The sequence below is a fragment of the Geosmithia morbida genome (assembly GCF_012550715.1).
Source record: "Geosmithia morbida isolate 1262 chromosome Unknown scaffold_0, whole genome shotgun sequence".
Lineage (NCBI taxonomy): Eukaryota > Fungi > Ascomycota > Sordariomycetes > Hypocreales > Bionectriaceae > Geosmithia > Geosmithia morbida.
In genome coordinates this window covers 101917-121007 of record NW_023336187.1, presented here as the reverse complement: position 1 = coordinate 121007, position 19091 = coordinate 101917, and the positions used below count along the sequence as shown (strand labels likewise).

At 56.7% G+C, this 19091-nt stretch overlaps 6 protein-coding genes across 6 annotated transcripts; 4 read left to right on the top strand and 2 right to left on the bottom strand.

Annotated features, from left to right (window-relative positions):
* Nucleotides 1-50: 50 nt before the first annotated feature.
* Nucleotides 51-2810, bottom strand: GMORB2_0041 (Allantoicase repeat; the record flags this gene model as incomplete). Its single annotated transcript, XM_035462027.1, has 3 exons — nucleotides 51-1595; nucleotides 1749-2150; nucleotides 2259-2810. 3 exons carry the CDS (start codon nucleotides 2808-2810, stop codon nucleotides 51-53), a joined length of 2499 nt encoding a protein of 832 aa, XP_035324957.1.
* Nucleotides 2811-3610: 800 nt separating this feature from the next.
* Nucleotides 3611-3936, top strand: GMORB2_0040 (uncharacterized protein; the record flags this gene model as incomplete). The annotated part of the gene is made up of 2 exons (XM_035462026.1): nucleotides 3611-3676; nucleotides 3769-3936. 2 exons carry the CDS (start codon nucleotides 3611-3613, stop codon nucleotides 3934-3936), a joined length of 234 nt encoding a protein of 77 aa, XP_035324956.1.
* Nucleotides 3937-5467: 1531 nt separating this feature from the next.
* On the top strand, nucleotides 5468-6795 carry GMORB2_0039 (porphobilinogen synthase; the record flags this gene model as incomplete). Its single annotated transcript, XM_035462025.1, has 2 exons — nucleotides 5468-5734; nucleotides 5887-6795. 2 exons carry the CDS (start codon nucleotides 5468-5470, stop codon nucleotides 6793-6795), a joined length of 1176 nt encoding a protein of 391 aa, XP_035324955.1.
* A 5377-nt stretch (nucleotides 6796-12172) lies between these two features.
* On the top strand, nucleotides 12173-14159 carry GMORB2_0038 (Acyltransferase family; the record flags this gene model as incomplete). Its single annotated transcript, XM_035462024.1, is given in 3 exon segments — nucleotides 12173-13026; nucleotides 13044-13071; nucleotides 13308-14159. 3 exon segments carry the CDS (start codon nucleotides 12173-12175, stop codon nucleotides 14157-14159), a joined length of 1734 nt encoding a protein of 577 aa, XP_035324954.1.
* Nucleotides 14160-14684: 525 nt separating this feature from the next.
* On the bottom strand, nucleotides 14685-16601 carry GMORB2_0037 (putative amidohydrolase YtcJ; the record flags this gene model as incomplete). Its single annotated transcript, XM_035462023.1, has 2 exons — nucleotides 14685-15965; nucleotides 16134-16601. The coding sequence occupies 2 exons, from the start codon at nucleotides 16599-16601 to the stop codon at nucleotides 14685-14687; spliced, it is 1749 nt and encodes a 582-aa protein (XP_035324953.1).
* Nucleotides 16602-17759: 1158 nt separating this feature from the next.
* Nucleotides 17760-18901, top strand: GMORB2_0036 (allantoicase; the record flags this gene model as incomplete). The annotated part of the gene is made up of 2 exons (XM_035462022.1): nucleotides 17760-17853; nucleotides 17931-18901. 2 exons carry the CDS (start codon nucleotides 17760-17762, stop codon nucleotides 18899-18901), a joined length of 1065 nt encoding a protein of 354 aa, XP_035324952.1.
* Between the last annotated feature and the right edge of the window lie 190 nt (nucleotides 18902-19091).

Here is a 19091-nt window from a genome sequence, read left to right as displayed (position 1 = left end):
CCCCCCCCCCCCCCCCCCCAAAAAAAAAAAAAAAACACACACACAATCAATCAGACCTCTTCATTCTCCCAATCCTTTTCTTGAAACATCGGTCCCCTACGCTGCTGACCCCCGCTGATCTCCAACTTGTCCAGGAACTCGGCCGGCACCGTGGGTATGTACTTGCGTTCCCTCTCCCTGTTGACGCCGCCGAACCCGGCGCCGTACGAGACCAGCATGTCCGTCACCGACGGCAGGGTGAAGGGCAGCATCATGGCCGGGTCCATGAGGAGGTGCTCCGGCGCCTCGTCGTCCGTATCGTCGCCCGAGCCGTGGCCGTTCTGGCCGTCGTTGCCGTAGTGATTGTTGCCCTCGCCTGCGTCGGTCCCGGGCGTGGCCTGCTGCTGGCCGATGCCGCCGGCCACCTTCTTGGGCGTCGTGGGCGGCGACGATGCCGGGTTGCGGCTGCTCCGCCTCCGGTCCCGCTTCAGCGCCGCCTCCTTCTGTATGGCCGTCAGGTACTTCGTCGCCGACTTGGGCAGGCCCTTCTCGCCCACCTCGGGCCGGTAGTGCTGCGCCGCGTGCATGAGCTGCTGCGGCGTCAGCCGCTTGAGCTGCTGCAGCGTGCCCACCAGCGCCTCGAGGTCGTCGGCGCCCAGCGACGAGAAGCACTGCAGCCACTGGAGGAGCTGGATGACGGGTGCCAGGTGCTGCCGCGCCGCGTCGCCGGTCGTCTCCCCCGACGACTGCATGTCGCCCGCCTCGTAGTGCTCCGCCTGCCGGTTGTTGGTGCGCGCCCAGTCCTCGAGTATGGACAGGTTCATCCGGATCTGCATCGCCTTCGTGCGCGCCAGGTACTTGCGGTTCGACATGACGCGGTTGAAGAGCTCCGCGCCGATCCAGTAGAGCAGCTGCGACACGATCTGCGCCGCGATGACCGAGTGCACGTCGTACAGGTCCAGCACGAACAGCGTCGACGACAGCAGCGACGTGACGTTGCGCGGCGCCGGCTTGGCCCTCTGCTTCGGCGACGGCGGCCGGAACCGCTTCTCGGGAGGCTCCTCCTTGACCGTGTTCTTGCGCTTGAACAGCTTCCACTCGTTCTGAAAGGTGATGTCCTCGAAGCCCGGGATGGTCTCGTGGTCCAGCATGGCCGCGTCCAGCACCTTGTCCAGCCGCCGCTCGGCGTCCCGCACGATCAGTATGAAGATCTCGTTGATCAGCTCCGCCAGGTGCGCCTGGAACTCCGACGTCGCCTCCACCAGGCCGGCGTCCTTCTTGAGGTAGTGCAGCAGCAGCGTCGCGTTGGATATCCAGAAGGCCAGGATCGTCATGTCCCACTGGAACCTCTCCACCACGTCGTTGATCCGGTCCATGGCCGTCACCAGCAGCCGCTCCAGCAGCTCCGCGCTCGAGTGGTAGTGCGCGTACCGCGCGCTCAGGAATATCATGTTGGCCGGTACCGGTTTCTGCGACGGCGACCGCTGCGGCGTCATCTTGGTGATGATGATGTCTAGGATCCGGTCCAGCTCGTGCTCCTGGAACACGAACATCTGATCGTGCAGACACCGGCTCCAGTCGAATTCTTGCTGTTCCTCTTCCAGTTCGTCCATGGGCTACAGACCACGTCAGCATTCTTGCCCACTCTCTCTCTCCCCCCCTCTCTCTCCCCCCCTCTCTCTCCCCCTCTCTCTCTCCCCTTTGAGATGGTCCTCTCTTCACTCGACATCCTCCTTCTCCTTTCTCCCGGTGCAGAGTCAGGGTCATACCTCAGGTTGGTCATCCATCCCCACATTGCCCAGATCAACCTCGAGATCTCGGGCACTCTCCATCATGAGCCTGGTCCTCATCTCATTCTCGGCCATCTCCTCCTCGAACCTGTCCTGGGAGAACCCGGGGCTGTAGAAGTCGTCGGGCATGCCGCTGGTGCCGATGCTGTAGCCGTTATCGTGGAGGTAGTAGGACATCTCGCTGTCGGGCGGCACAAAGTCAAAGGCCGTGCGGCCCGACGACGTCTTCTGGTCCGACGACGCCCCATTGTCCAGGAGAAGCTTGGCGATCCCCTTGTGGCGGTTCGTCATGGCCCACATGAGTGCGCTCCACTGGTTCTGGTCCTGCTTGTCGACGTCGGCGCCGGCCTCGATCAAGGCCTGGACGACTGCTTCGTGGCCCTGGGATGCGTAGATGCGTTAGAAGGCAGACAGACAGGTTTTGCCGGTGCACACATGAAGAAGACGCGTATGCTCCGGACCCTTGCGGATCAAAAGGCGGTGACGTACAAAGCAGCTGGCGTATATGAGAGGGGGCGTGCCATCCTCGTCCGGACCGTTGACGTCGACGAACGGCTTGGCCGGCCCGGTCACGAGCCCCCTGACCCTGTCCACGTCTCCGTTGCTGGCAGCCATGTTCAGGGCCCTTTGCAGCGCAGTCTTCTTCTCCGACTCGGGCAGCTTCTCGTCGTCGACGATGGCCTGCTCGTCCTCGACGCCCGGACCGGACAGGTGGTTCGCCTGAGCGGCCAGCATCTCCATGAGGCGCGTGTCGCTGTCCTTGGGTCCGCCGGCCACCATGCCGCCGCCGACAGCGCCGTAGCTGTCGTCGTCGCCGTCGTCGTCGAGCGACAGGTTGCCAAAGTTGAGGGGCTTGGCCGGGGCCGGGGTGGTGAGGAACTGCGACTCCCCCTGCCAGCCATCGTACATTTCCGTCTCGCTGACAAAGTTCTCGCCGGCCGTATGCCTCCTGTCGTCGAGGGAGGTGGGTAGATCGGTGGGTAGGGGGCGCGGGCGCTGCTGGCCGCTACCTTTGCTGTTCTCGGCGGCCCCGATATCCATGGCGCCTGTTATGGATGGAGGGGCAGGGTCGCGGAGGTCAGGCCTAGCTGTTCATGGGATGTGGAGGGGAGGAGGGGCAGGGTTTCGAAAGAGAAGGAGAAGAAACTGGAGGAGGGCGGGGGAGGGGGCGATGCCCTCGTAAGGGATTTCGGGAGGGGTGGGTGGTGTTTTTGGCTCTCTTCTTCAATTCTGGACCCCTTCAAAGTTGTGAGGATGTCGGTGTCTGGGGGTGTCGACGTCGATTTTATGTCCATGTGTATGTGTCCGGGATGGTAGCTGTCGCCAAGGAGGGGGCGCAAAGAATACGTCCGTTCCCGTCGTCATCTGGTGCGGTGACCGACCGTACGACGTATCTCGTACCTAATTGCCCACAAGGTTGCCAAGCTACGGGGTGGCCCCACTGTTCGTACGGGTAAAGCTCACCTCATAAGAGGAGAGGCTGTTTTGGCCACTATCCGTACATGTAAACACTACTAGCAGCCGTCTCTTCCCACCAAATGAACAGGCACGATGGGGAAAAAGGAAAGAGAGCAGAACTGTCCCCGATCGGAAGCACATTGCTTACGCAATCCACCCCGTTCGCACGGCTCCGTCTACACGTCCATACAGGTATACTCTCACTCTGTCCCTCAAGAAAACTCATCCTTTCCTCCGTATCCAGTCGCTCGTTTTACTCGCTTCTTGCCAGCTCTGCCCCGCTGCGTTCCCCTCCTTCTATCCACTCCGCTCGAATCGATGAGCGCAGAGGGAATGTCCTGCCGCCGGTCGGAATAGCCAACGCATTCGCGCGGGCCACCACCATGTTGGCGTCACCGTCCAGTGTCAGCTCAGCCTCCTCGCCGGGCCTCGTTCTCCTGCGACAACCGGTCAGAACCGGCACGCATCTCCCGATGGGATCTCTGCCAGCGCTCGGTCGACAGCCTCATCTTGGTGTCCTAGGCGTTCCGACGCGTCCAAGATCTTCGCCTCTACCGCCGGTAAAGGCGTAGTGAACGATGGCTCCTCGGCAATGATGTCAGACGACTCGCCACCCCGCTCGGAATCCGGCGCCCGACCGGCCACGCTGACCAGACGAATCACCGCTCGTGATGCCGATGATGATATCCGAAGGGGGAATGCGCGGTGACTCTACCCGACTGTGGAATGAATCCACGCGTGTCGATGCAGGAGTGGTTGGGAACAAGGGGAAGAAGAGAAGAGAAGAAGAGGAAAGGGCGAGAATCCCTTCTCTCATACTCACGTCAGGACCCATCACTGCCAGCGATGCCGCTACTCGTTCCTGTAGCGGGAGAGCGTAGGGAAAGAAGCACATGCGGCGTCGAGACAACCGTAGTACAAAAGTCTGACGGCTATAGAGGAATATCAGATCTCTTTCCCCTCTCCCCGGTAGTGACGTGTCTGATCATCCGAACCGAGGTCTACAGCCATTGGCAAGGCCGGCTTCAACGGTGGCGAGTTGCACGTGCATATGTATATATATATCTATATATATATACATACATAATGTATATCCCGACATCGTCCCTCCATCACCGACAAAAGATTTTGGATAGACGTTCCAACACCAGCAAGGGAGGAGGCGTCGTCGATCGTGTGCTCTCCAATGGGCAAGACCAAGACCACGTTGATCAATATCATGGAGACTACGTCTAACAATGCATGCAATACGGAGTACAGGTTACATGTACTGTAGTCTATAGATCCCGCTCTCTCTCTCTCTCCGCATGTGAATGCCTGCCTGTACGGGCTGAGACTGCGAGTACGTACATGTACTCGTCATATCGACAGTACTGTAAGAGCAGGGTTTCATATCAGGTGTTTTGGATGATCAATAGCCGTGGCAGGCACCGGGACCTCAGCCAGCACCCGTGGCCCGTGGCCATCTGCCAGGGCACCGCTACGGTGGCGTCCTTGGCCTAGCCCATAGCCCCTATAGGGCCTGGGGGACGCTGCGTAGCCTATCAGGGGCAGGTTGGGGACAGGTTAGGGGGCAGGGCCAGGGGGGGGGGGGGGGGGGGGGGGGGGGGGGGGGGGGGGGGGGGAGGGCAGGTTCGCACCAATAGCCTGTAGGTCAGCACCCGGACTCGACTCTAGTGCGACTTTTTTAGCGGATTCTCAGGGGAAGATGTGTAGGAACCTGTACGAGCACGAGTAATCCGTAACGGATAATAGGGATTCTGTTCGCGCGGGATTGGAAAATACAGCGGGCTGATTGGATAAACGAAACGAATTTTGTATCGGCAAGGGGGGGGAGAAGGCGAAAGTCGGCAAGACCGACGGACTTATGTCTCTCATTCCGAGGGAAGAGAATGCGAACAAAAAGGAATCCCTTTCTCCGTACATGAACCCAAAAAAAAAAAACAAAAAAAGACATCCATCCCTCCATCGCCACGGCATCGCCTTCCCCTCATCGCTTCAACCTCTCTCTCTCTCCCTCTGGGTCTTTTTCCTGATTGAGAGCAACCGTCGGGATTCTTTCTTACGTGTACATATAACAAGAAACAAGCAGAGGAAAAAAAAAAAACAAGGCATCGGAGCGAACCGTCAAGAGAGAGCGAGCTTAGCTTCCCTCTTCCCATCCCCGACCGATTTCAACCGATTTCAACCGATTTCAGATATCGCAACACACAGCAAATCCCCTCACCGCCACCGCCGCCATGTCCTTCTCCAGCCTCGTCCATGACCTCAGCCTGCGGGACCGTGACGGCAACGGCAGCACCAGCGGCCACCCCCTCCGTCGTCCCGCGGCCCCCTCGGTCGCATCGACAATGGACGACCAGGCCTCTCACCTCTCGCGGGCCATGTCCCGTGCCAGCACCGTCGCTACGAGCGTCAGCATCTCGGGCGACATCTCCAGTCAGCTTCACGGCGGCTACTTTCACCCGCTTGCTCGTTCGTGGCAGGCTGAGCGTCAGCTGACCAAGGTATGTCTCATCTCTCTCCTGCGCTCGCTCAATTCTCGATACTTCTCAATACAGAGAGAGATTGGGGGGGGGGGGGAGTTCCGTGGGTCAATTCACGCATACATCAGATGAAAATACTGACTTTTTTTTTTCTCTCCCCTCCTCCAACACAGTCCATGCTCATCTACCCCCTCTTCATCACAGACGGCCCCGACGACATGTCCCTGGTGCCGTCCCTTCCGGGCCAGCACCAGCTGGGCTTGAACAAGCTCGTCCCCTTCCTGGAGCCCCTGGTGCGCAAGGGACTCCGATCGGTCATGCTGTTCGGCGTGCCCCTGCGTCCCGGCACCAAGGACGCGCTCGGCAGCGCGGCCGACGACCCTGAGGGCCCCGTGATCCAGGGCATCCGCCTGATCCGCCGACGCTTCCCGCAGCTCTTCATCTGCACCGACGTCTGCCTGTGCGAGTACACGTCGCACGGGCACTGCGGCATCCTGCGCGACGACGGCAGCCTGAACAACCAGCTGTCGGTGGACCGCATCTCGGACGTGGCCATCGCCTACGCCAAGGCGGGCGCGCACTGCGTCGCCCCCTCGGACATGAACGACGGCCGCATCCGCGCCATCAAGCTCAAGCTCATCGAGGAGGGCATAGCCCACAAGACGACGCTGATGTCGTACTCGGCCAAGTTCTCCGGCTGCCTGTACGGGCCCTTCCGCGACGCCGCCGGCTCTGCGCCCTCGTTCGGCGACCGCAAGTGCTACCAGCTCCCTCCGGGTGGCAGGGGCCTCGCCCGCCGCGCCATCACCCGCGACATCGGCGAGGGTGCGGACGTGATCATGGTCAAGCCCGCCAGCCAGTACCTCGACATCATCAGCGACGCCAAGGAGCTCGGCAAGGACCTCCCCATCGCCGCCTACCAGGTCAGCGGCGAGTACGCCATGATCCACGCCGCCGCCAAGGCCGGCGTCTTCGACCTCCAGACCATGGCATTCGAGTCGACCGAGGGTATCCTGCGTGCCGGTGCCACCATCGTCGTCAGCTACTTTACTCCTCAGTTCCTCGACTGGCTGGAGCACTAGTCTTCCGTTCCGATGCCTCTCTCTTCGGTTCCTCTCTTGACCGGGAAAAGAGGGAGAGGGGGAGAGATGATGTGAACTTGACCGTACAAGAACCAGACAACAACCAAAATAAAATAAAAATACGGGTGAAAAGAGTATGATGTGGGAACGGGAAAATCTTATGTATGCATCAGGCACGGCGTCAGGGTATAATTGGGCCTTTTTTTTTTCCTTCTCTTTCTTTCTCTCCCTTCTCTCTCCTGTCTTTTCTTGTCTTTTTTTAACTCCTTTTTTTTTCTCACCTGTCTTTATATCTCTATCTCTCACTCTCTACTCTCCACGGCACATGTATACACGGGACGAATCACCTGTCACCAGCACAAGCTGTCCTTCTAGATAATATTACCTTTTTTTTTTTTCTTCCCCGGTAACTAACTCTCTTCACCGTTTCCACAGGGAATATTGATTCTTCAGAAAGAAGAGAGAGAGAAAAAGGTCATTTTTTTGAACGAGAAGAATATCATGAAGAGAAGTGTCATGTTTTTCTTGGTCTTTGGGGGTGACCTGGAAAAGCAGAGATGTCCTTGGTTGTTGGATTCGACAAGAACGGTGTCGGATCCCGTAGCTGAAGAGCGTGATCCGACACGTGCAAGACTTCTCTCGAGAAGCGTTTGTTATTTTCAGAGAATCAACCGTTTGTACGTTGACACGCGTAGTGGCGTGTGTGATAACACACCACTAACACGCTCACATGCATCAAAAGACAGGTAAGGTGTTGTGTGGTGTCAAGTTCTTGATTTATTATCTTTGGAGCGATGGACTCGACTGTTTTATAGTCGAGTCCCGCTTACCTAAGCCATGTGTACATGTTCTATGACAAGAAGGTTGAGAAAGGATTGGAGAGAGGAATTGAAAATGAGGTGAGGAGGGGGAAAAAAAGGGGGGGAAAAAAAGAAAAAAAAAAAGAAGTCGCCTCATCTGGAAAATCTCTCTCGGAATCTCTCCTGTCTACATGTTGGTCGTCACGATATAAGGGGGGGGGAGGGGGGATCGTGGCCGTACATGTCCTGGGTTACGTGTCGCGAGAGGCTCAGAGGTCGATCCCCCCCCCAATATCGTGACGGCAGGGACGATGTACGGGTGGACCCCCTACCCTGTACTACGACGTACTCGTAGAGCGTATTATGAGGAACTTTGCTATCAAATTACAATTAAAGCTATAGGGAAGTGCTCGTTGAGGTAGGGTAGGAGTTGCATATATATATATATATATATATATGAGTGTGTGTGAATGATGGTTCATATATTACGTATTCATCATCTCTATCCCTCCTCCATCTTTCTTCTCTTCCTCATTCTACTTTTCACAGTACATCGTAAATCATATCATAGCGTAGGTAAGCAGGACGGGAGTGCAGGGTACGACGAGTATGAGGGAGCAAGCCACACGACTATACCAATGTTCCACTTGTACAGATTACAAGAGACTGATCAGGGGCAGTCTATCATCTCCAGGCGTACATGACGGTATCAGTACGAGCGTCGAGTACACATAATATTCCCGGAGGGGTTTTTTTTTTTCTTCCTCTCCTTTTCTTCCCTCTTCAGAATCCTTACCTACACTACGCTATATTATCACTCCGCACAAGTAATCTGTAATCTGTACAGCTGTCAAGGCACAACCGCCGCGCCACGAAAGAAAAGGGGGGGGGGGGGGGGGGGTGAAGAGCTGGTTGGTTGTCGTTGCAAGTACTGATGAATGGATACATGCATGGCATGTCGATCTGTATCCGTTGCCACGAGAATGAAGTGTGGGCTATTGTTCCGGGGTGGGTGGGTTAGAGGGTGTGGTCTCCCTCTCTCCCTCTCTCCCTCCCTCTCTCCCTCCTCTGTCCCCCTCTCTGTCCCTCTCTGTCCCTCTCTCTCTCTCTCTCTCTCTTGTGAAAGAATCGTGAAAGGATTGTAAGAGATGTACGGATGCAGAGTACGGGGACTCGGGGTGCTTGTGCGGAAGAGACGCAACATGTCAGGTGTGATGGGGGATTTCACGTATCGACAAGAGAAGGAGAAGAAAACAAAACACACACACAACAGGACCGAGAGACGGTTTCCCGAGTACGAGAAGAGATGCGTACACGGATCAGGATAATGCAGTCGTGGCTGCATCGGCACCATGCGTCTTCGGTTGAGATGGGTCGTGTACAGATTTAATCCGTGCATGTCGATAAAACGACGGCTGGGACGTACTCGTGCACGAGTAACCTGTAATGCTCTTCCCTCCCAGCCCCCCCTCCCCCCCCTGACAAGTAGCAGAGACAATTTCTCATGATAATTGGATCCCCATGACGCCACTTCTCCATCCTCCTGAGCCTCGCAGCATACAGTCGAAACAGACAGTGTGCCACGACGGCGGTGGTTCATGCGTGTGCGCTCGTCAGTCTCGTACGGAGTACCTGAGGGACCGGTCCTCTCAACTCGAGGCGGCGGGTAGTACGACGTGATACGACAATAAGGAAGACACATGGCCATGGCCAGCTGCCAACTGGTCATGCCGTGAACGAATCTCGGCTCTGTGCTACTTCTCTGTTCCTCGACGCGATATGAGAAGAGCAAAAGAGCCAAAAAGACAAAAAAAAGACAAAAAAAAGAAAAAAAAGCTGGTTCATGACCGCTGCTCTCCCCCACTTGCCGGCTTGTATGTATATTCGTATATATTAATCTAATAATACAGGATGAGGTCTGGTGTCGTCCGTTTGGGAGTAGCTGTTCCACACACACACATCTCTCTCTCTCTCTCCCTCCCTCTCTTCTTCTTCTTCTTCTTCTTCTTCTTCTCTCTCCTTCTTCTTCCTCTTCCTTCTCCGTCAACATGATAGGCAAGGAAACAGACGAGGCAGGAAAAGGTAAGAGAGAGGTCATCCTTGACAGTGGAGTAGCCAAGCCGGAGGTAAGAATCTGCCAAGAGAAGCGATGAACCCAAGTGTCGGGTCCCTAGTAATCGATTGCATACAATACGTGCGAGTATATAATGAGTGCTGCTAGTAGTATCATCTTAACGGAGCAGTGACACCAACTCGAGTAGCAGTAATATCGAATGCTTGTATTTGATGAGTTAGTACTGATAGCAGTAGCGAGTACGGAGTGATAATCTGTGCTGATATGTGAAGCTGCTTCGGGTATCTCGGTACCCAACTGCATACGACGTACCTGTACATATGTATATACATGTAGATATACTGTTGCTATCACTATTACTTAGCCGTGCTCAGGTATATACTCCCTATACCGAGGCATGCATCACTCGCAGTGACCATGATGCTACTCGTACTGATCCGTACAGTTCTACCAGTTCCAGTCTAACCGCTACGTCGCAGTACTCGTACTCCTGATCCATGCACAGTCCCCACGGCTTATGATGGACAAGCTTTTTCTTGGCGAATCATACGAGTATTTCCATCCATCCCCCCCCCTCCCCCCTCCCCTTGTTCATACTACATAAAACAAAAAGAAGAAGAAAAAGAGAAGGGTCGGAAAAGACGGACAGACGATACCTCATGCAACGCAGCACGGAGAGAGGAGGAGAGCGTGCACAGACCATGTGAGCATACGTCATATCATATCATCACAGCTCGACCAGTCCGTGTCCCGACTGGCATGGGAGGTGATAGTCTGTAGACACGGCAGGGAAGGCTCAGACAGAAAGGCCGAACGCAGCATGCTGCAAGCAGGTAAGGATTCATCAAAACAATAAATGATGGTCGAATAAATAAATAAATGGATGACGATGATACTCCGTACATGTACGTCCTCTTTGCCGCCAGCCGAGGCCGGGACCCGCGTCTACCATCCGTCGATACTCCATCGAGGGACGGAGAGGGAGTTCAGAGTTGAACCGTGCATGTCCTGTAACTCCTCCGAGTGCTTGTTGATGCTCTCTCTCTCTCTCTCTCTCTCTCTCTCTCTCTGTACAATCTTGATCGTAGTCACCGCGTACGGACACCGCGTACGGACACCGCGTACGGACGCCGCGTACGGACACCGTGTACGGATACCGTGTACAGAGAGTTGCAAGTTCGTTCCCCTTGCCCTTGTGGAGAGTCATGTTACGAGCATGAATACACTCGCATCTACGAGTATATAGACGACGACAACAACGACAACAGACACTGCCTGCCCTCTCATACATCTTTGCTACTTTCTGACCATCAACCAACCAACTGATCAGACACACGCCCCCCCCCCCCGGTACGGACATCAATGATTCCTTGGGATACATGTGATACCTTCTACCATCGCCACTCTTGAGATACGCAATTCTCCCTGGAGTAGCCGCCCGCTCCTACATATCACTCTATCCAGAGAGATGCCCCCAACTGGGGAATCGTACTGCCTAGTCGCAAGACTCTGTAGCAGACTCTGTAGCAGACTCTGTAGTACGGATTTACTGATAGTCGAGATTCCCCCAAAGTCCAACCATTACATTGGCCATGTACAGGTAGAGGGAGGGAGGGTAGGGGGGGAGGAACCCCCCCCCCCCAAAAAAAAAAACCAAAAAAATTAGAATAAAAATTCCCAAAAAAAACTCCACATTCACCCCGACTCCTTTCTTTTCCCTGTCGAGCAGGTCCCATCAACTCTTACGAGTACAAGAGTGTTGTGACTGCCTACAGGTACCCGTACCGTTGGACTTACTCGTTACTTTTGTGGTTGCCTGTACGGCGTTAGTAATACTTGCTACATGCATTTGCCTGTATTGCTTACTGGCAGCTGCTTGGTTTCCTTGATACTCTCTTCTCCTCACAAACCTCTGACACTTCAAACACCTCTCTCTCTCCCTCCCTCTCCCTCCCCCTTCCTTGCTCGCATCATACAGACACACACACTCTCTCTCATATCTATTCCTCTTTCGTTTCATAACCCTCATCCGACGGATAACTCGGCCGCCGCCTCCAGGTGACGGATAGGAAAGCCATCTTACCCAAGTCCGGCCTTCCCAAGACACACACACACACCTTCTCTCGAATACCCACCTTTTCACCCCAAGCTCTTCCCGGCCTTTCTCTCTCTCTCTCTCTCTCTCTTCTCCCCATAGTACATATTTCCTATACCGGGTTGCCAAGTGCGGTGTTGTGTGGTTTCTTCTTCTTTGCTGTCTTGGCGTCTTCAAACTTTTCTCACCTTCACTCTCTTATATGCTGTTTTCTCTTCTGCACACGTATTACTCTGGTCTTTCTTTAGCATATATTCCTTTCCGTCAGGGGATATCATCGAACCCCCTCTAGCTATGATCTGGACAGGTTCCTGAATATTCTCGGCACTATTCGACATTTTCTTCTTCCCTTCATTCCTTCTCCATCTATAGAAATATACGCACACACATACACGGACAGACGCAAACATGGGCCTTCTGGGACTCGACGACAAGAAGCCCAAGGTGGAAGTGGCGAGCTACTCAGCAGATGGAGGAGGAGGAGGAGGAGGAGGAGGAGGAGGAGGAGGGAGATCACTACGAGCCTCATCGCCCTCATCAGCGTCGTCATACGCCTCGACATCCTCGTCGGTCTCGACGTCGACACATTCCAACTCGTCCCTGTTCTCCTCGACGGCCGCCTCGACGGTCGCCTCGACGGCCTCCTCGCTCGCCTCCGAGTCGGCGTCCCGCCTGTCGACGGCCTGGGAGGCATCGTACCGGGTCGCCTCGGCCCTGGGCGTCCCACACCTGGTCGGCCGCTCCGTGCACTGCGCCTACCTGTCCCTCGTCTTCTTCGTCCCCAGCTTCCTGCAGGGCAGGCACTGGCGCGACAGGATCCGGCCCGCCTCCGTCTCCCCGACCGCCTACCTGGACGGCATGCGCGGCCTGGCCGCCCTCTTCGTCTTCTTCTGCCACTACTCGTACCAGGCCTTCGTCATCGCCGAGGGCTACGGCGCCGGCGACGCCAACTACCACTGGCTCAAGCTGCCGCTGATCCGCATCTTCTACCAGGGCCCCGCCGCCGTCTGCGTCTTCTTCGTCATATCCGGCTACGCCCTCAGCTACCGCCCGCTCAAGCTCGCCCGCGCGCGCTGCATGGCCGGCTGGGCCGACACCATGTCCTCGCTCGTCTTCCGCCGCTGGGTCCGCCTCTTCGTCCCGCCCATCGTCTCCACCTTCATCGTCCTCCTCCTGATCCGGTACGGCGCCTACGAGTGGACCCGCGACTTCGCAAACGATCCCAACTACCACCACATGGTCATCGAGCCGCACTATCCCATGTTTGAGGACTCGAGAGAGCAGTTCTGGGACTGGGCCTGGGCCATGTTTCGCTTCATCCACGTCTGGGACTGGAACCCTTCGGGTGGAAGGACTGGTATGTTTTTCCTCTCTCTCTCCCTCCTTCCCCCGTCTTCCTCTTTATATATATATATATATATATATAAAGTTATAAAGGAAAAAAAAACCCCCCATCCGAGAAAAGCAAAGCTAACAAGCTGCACGTCTCTGCCGTGTGCTTGTCCAAGACTACGACGTTCACCTCTGGACCATTCCCATCGAGTTCCGCTGCTCTCTATACCTCTTCCTCGTCCTGACGGCCACGGCCCGCCTCCGAACCTACGTGCGCATCCTCGTCGTCCTGATCGTCGGATGGTTCACCTACCGCAGCACGCGGTGGGAGTTCATCCTCTTCCTCGGCGGCATGCTCCTCGCCGAGGCCGATCTCATCCGAGGAGCTCACGACAGGCCCGCCTCGTCGCCACCGCCCACGCTGCCCATCACGAACCTGGACGAGAAGGACAAGGCCACGAGCTACCCCCACGAGAAGGGAGCGGCAGCGGCGGCGGCGGTGGCAGCAGGCCCCAGCCCCTGGCCCCACCTCTCAGAAGGTGAGCAGGTCGCCGCCGCCAACCGCGCCCGAGCCTCCAAGGTCATCTGGAACCTCGTCAGCATCGGGGGCCTGTACCTCCTGTGCCAGCCCGACGGTCGCGGGGAGGAGACGCCCGGATGGGTCTACCTCACCTCCTGCATCCCCGAGTGGTGGACCGCCGTCGAGGAACCCTACCGGTACTGGCAGAGCGTGGGCGCCGTCGTCTTCGTCGCCTCGGCCGCCCGCTCCACCGCCTGGCAGACCTTCTTCACCACCGCCCCGGTCCAGTACCTCGGCAAGATCTCCTACGCCATCTACCTCGTCCACGGGCCCGTCATGCACACCTTGGGCTACCTCATCGAGAAGTGGGCCTACGACACGACGGGCACGGAAGGCTTCCAGTACAACAAGGGATTCATGCTGAGCTCCCTGTTCGTCGTGCCCTGCATCGTCATGTGGGCTGACATCTTCTGGAGGGCCTTTGATATCCCTACTGTCAAGTTTGCAAAGTGGCTCGAGAGTGTACTGGTCGTCAAGTCGTGATCTTTCCCTTGTTTCTCTTCTTCTCCTTCTCTCTCTTCTTCCCCCTTCTTTCTCTGGTAAAGGAAAGGAAAAGAGGGGGGAGGAAAAAAAATCCTCTTCATCCATCTTTTTTTTTATATTCTTTTTTTCCCCCTCTTTTCCTCTTCTCTCATCTTCAACTTCAAACCACTCATTTTCTTCTTCTCTTTTCTTCCCCGCGTTCCCGGTGTCTGGCATAGCATGAACGATCAATAACGGTTGTCTTCCTTTTATACATATTTTGTCTTCTTCTCTGCACCCCTGTCCTGACATCAGTGGTTTAGTCTGTCGTCCTCATGGGTTGGACCGAGATGGCATGTTTCTCAAAAAGTATACCCGATTCTCTAGATCTGATCTTGGTTCTTCATCTTCCATCTTCTTCTGTCTTCTATCTTGACTTGCCTCCTAGATAATATAAAACCCTCCAAAGTTCTGATATCCGCATGTACGCGCGTCAACCTAAGAGAGTGGCAGCGAAAGGGGAGGCAGCTCTCACGAAGATTGACGTCATGCACCATCATGTCGGGAATACACCCGCCGTCCACCAACCCACGTCTCGCGCACCCTCAGCGATGGCAGACTCTCGATATCGGTACCCTCATCCAACGGCTCATCCAGGACTACCCAGTCGGCGTAGGCGCCCGGGCGGATGACGCCGGCCTTGTCCTCGAGGAAGGCCCCATACGCAGGACCGCGGGTGAACCCCCAGAGGGCGTCGTCCAGGCTGAGGGCCTCGTCGGTCAGGAATCCGGACTTGCCGTCACCCGGCCCCGCCGGCCCGGCACGAGGGCTCCGCCGTGTGACGGCCGCGTAGATGCCCTGGAACGGGTTGGGGGGCTCGACGGGGAAGTCGGATCCCAGGACGGGACGGGCAGGCAGCAGGGAGCGCATGCGGTACGCCGACGAGGACAGACGGTCCCTGCCCAGGCGGGCCTCGGCGTATCGCGCGTCGGACGTGGCGTGCGTCGGCTGGATGGACGGCACGATGCCGAGCCCGAGGAGGCGCGCCTGGTCGTCCGGGTGGATGATCTGGGCGTGCTCGATGCGGAAGCGGTGCTCGGCCGCCTGGCAGCCCGCCAGCCGGCTCCGATCCCCGCCGCACAGGTCGAGCAGGGCAGCCTCTATGGCGTCGATGGCGTACCGGTTCGCCAGGTCCCCTATGGCGTGGATGCTGACCTGGTACCCCTCCGCGGCCCACGATCTGGTGACGCCCGTCAGGGCGGACGCGTTGACGAGCAGCGAGCCGGACGTCCAGCTGTGGTCGGAGTAAGGGTCTATCATGGCGCTGCCCCAGCTCCCCAGGGCGCCATCAGCGAAGAGCTTGACGCTGCGGACGGGGAGGAACATGGCGTCGCCGCCACCTCTGGGGGCGTCGTCCGGGCAGAACGTGTTGCGCCTGTCGCACTCGAGCATGCCGTAGAGGCGGACGGTCCAGGCAGACGACGAGGCGGAGAGGCGACGGTACAGGCGTAGGGTGGAGGGCGTGGCGCCGGCGTCGTGCATGCCCACCACGCCCACGGAGTTGAGCTCGGCCATGGCGCTGCGGACCTGGCTGGCCTTGACGTCGTCCGAGGGCGCGGGCCACAGCCGGGTGACGATGTCCATGGCGTTATCGCAGAAGACGCCCATGCCCGGATCGCGGACGATCTCGCCGCCGGGAACGGAATCCGGCAGGTCGGATGGGGTCAACAGGTCCAGGACCGGCTGCGAGACCCATGCGCAGTGCACGTCTATGCGGTCAAGCATCATGTAGATGTTTTTCAATTGAGGGTCTCGAGATATATCATTCTGCAGATGTCAGGTTCTTTGCTTCTTTTCTTTTTTTTAAATTTTTAAATTTTTAAATTTTTAAATTTGCTTTATTCGCCCTTCAAAGAGAAAGAAGGAAAGAGAGAAATGATGGGGGGAAAAAAGAAGAAGAAGAAATCCATGGGTATAGGACCCAAGAGTACTCACAGCAGATGGCATCCGTCCAAACGCCGTCTGGTCCCACCCCACACCTCGGAGCCACTGTTCCTTTGTGCCCGCTCCCGGGTGGGAGTCGACATAGGCCCTCACGCGCGAGCGTACGTCGTCGAGAGACTGACTGCCGAACAGGTCGACCGAGTGGAGGAACTCGCCGTACTGGAGGAGATGGCCGTGACCGTCCCACAGGCCCGGGATGACATGGCCTGGATCTAGCATCTCCGCGTCGACATCGACCTCCGTCGCAATCTCATCCCGGACTTTGACGAAGAATCCGTTGGCAACCGAGAAGCATCGTGCCGTCGGTCTGTCCTGGTCGTGTGTCCTGATGGAGCGATAGCAGTACGTCGTTGCCGGTGAAGAGCTGAGTGGTTGCTGCTGCTGCTGCTGCTGCTGCTGCTGCTGAAAACGCAAGGTTGCGGCGGCGACCAGGACGACGGCAGTCGACAGGATGAGCATCGCCCAACGTGGGATCGCTGGCGGACCAGACATCTTTTTCTCTCCCCCCCGAGCGGATGGATGGCGTTGGATTGTCTGAGTGTTGAGCATGTACATAGATGTGTAGCCATCCCGTGACCGGGCAGTGAGATGTAGGGTAGATGAACTTCCCCGCGTTTAGGACGACGCATTATCGCGTCATGATTTGTCTATCTGAGGTATTAGTCGTAGGACTTTTTTTTTTGGGTAGAATTGATTGAACATGTACATACTAATACTTACTATTTCAAGTAAAAAAATTCTTCATACCATCTTTTCCACCCTAAAAAAAAGAAGGGAAATATTAGATAAAAAAAAAAAATCAGATCCAACGACCTGCTTCATCGTCATCATCATGCTCTCTCCTCCCCCTCTTCCTCGATTCTGTTCCTTTCCTGTTGCGTGACCGATTGGCCATGCGTCCCTATCGTTATCCTCTATCGTTATCTGTAAAGGAGGGGCAGTTCAGATGCGGGGCATCAGAGTGATGGGCATCGAGGGGAATTGAAGCTAGAAAAGCCCCTCTATTACTCCATCATTACTCGATTCGTATTACTACTGTCACTGTCAGGATGCCCGAGGACAGGACATGTATAGATGGCAATTGGTCGGATAGCAAGTCATATTCTGTAGAATATCTTGGCCGCATCTACATGTACAGTTTTGCATCAAAGAGAGGTTCGACGTTGGCTCGTTCCCTTGACAAGATGACAAATTACATATTGCTATCAAGATATTGGCAGTACTGCTTTGCTTTTTTTTTTTTTTTTTTTTTTTTGTCTCCGTTACTTCTATTTCCCCGGCGGCCAGGACCGGCTGGATAGGAGCCCGACCTTTTTTTTCTCTTCGGAGACGGCCGCCTATTGTCGTGTCCCCCACACTACGTAGATACGCTTCCTCACAACCTCTTTCCTCTCTCTCCCTCCTCCCCCCCCCCTCTCTCTCTCTTTCTCCTTTTTTTACAAACATTTTCTTCTTCTATCCATGTTTACTCGTAAACTCTCTCCAACCACTAGCAATACATATATATCTGCATCGTCAACATAGACAGCATAGACCCCCAACCCTCAACCCCCAACCCCCAACCCCTAACCCCCCTCCGGCCCTCCTCGACGCTTCACACCTCCGTCCATAGCAGCCATGTCGACCGAGACCGAATATCCGCTCGACGTGGTCAAGGCCACCCGCGTGGCATCCGACCAGATCGACACGACGTTCCGCTCCAGCTGCATTGGTGAGTCGTCTATATCCACCTCTTTCTTCTCCCATCCGCCCTGGATGATGGTCTGATGACTGACCGTGTTTCGGTAGACCTCGTGTCGGGGGCGCTCGGCGGCAAGATCCTGGGTTTCTCGGACCAGTGGTTCGCCGAGGCCGCTAACCTCCTGACGCCCACACCTCCGATCCGTCAGCCGGGCAAGATGGTCTTCACCGGAGCCTGGTACGACGGATGGGAGACGCGGCGGCACAACTCGGCGCCCTTTGACTGGGTCGTCGTGCGGCTCGGCGTCGCGTCGGGAACCGTCGAGGGCATAGAGGTCGACACGGCCCACTTCTCGGGCAACCACGCGCCCGCCATCTCGGTGGAGGGCTGCTTCAGCTCCGACGACGACGAGGTCGTCTCGTGGAAGGGCGGGCGCGGCCGGTGGGAGACGATCCTGGGCCTGCAGGAGTGCGGGCCCTCGCAGCGCTTCGGGTGGAGGCTCGACTCCCCCACGGCCACGCCGTACACGCACGTCCGGCTGAACATGTACCCGGACGGAGGCATCGCGCGCTTCCGCCTCTTCGGGCACGCCGTCCCCGTCTTCCCCGACGACCCGCAGGCCGTGCTCGACCTGGCCGCGGCGCAGAACGGCGGCGTCGCCGTCTCGTGCAGCGACCAGCACTTTGGCACAAAGGACAACCTGCTCCTCCCCGGACGCGGCAAGGACATGGGCGACGGGTGGGAGACGGCCCGCTCCCGTGGGAGGGACCACGTCGACTGGGCCATCATCAGGCTGGGCGCACCCGCCTACGTGCAGAGCCTGGTCGTCGACACCGCTCACTTCCGCGGCAACTTCCCCCAAAAGGTGGCCGTGCAGGCCATCGGCTGGTCTGGCGAGGGCGAACCCGCCCACGATGCCGACGCCTGGGTCGACCTCGTGGCCCCTAGCAAGACGGGCCCGGACCAGGAACACGCCTTTGACAGTGCCGTCAAGGACGAGGCCTTCACGCACATCAAGCTCATCATGATTCCGGACGGCGGTGTCAAGCGTATACGGGCCTTTTCTAAGAGAGCATAGGCGAGCTGGGACGTGGAACGGTGTAGATAGTAACCGCACGGTTGAAGATCATAGATACCCCCCCCCCTCGGGTAGGCCATGTGGATGGAGGCTCTCAAGACCTATTCACATCTTCCAGATTCTACAACTCCACCATGATCTTCATCCTAAAAAAATTTACACAGAGTCGGAAAGAGTGACGGTCTTTTTT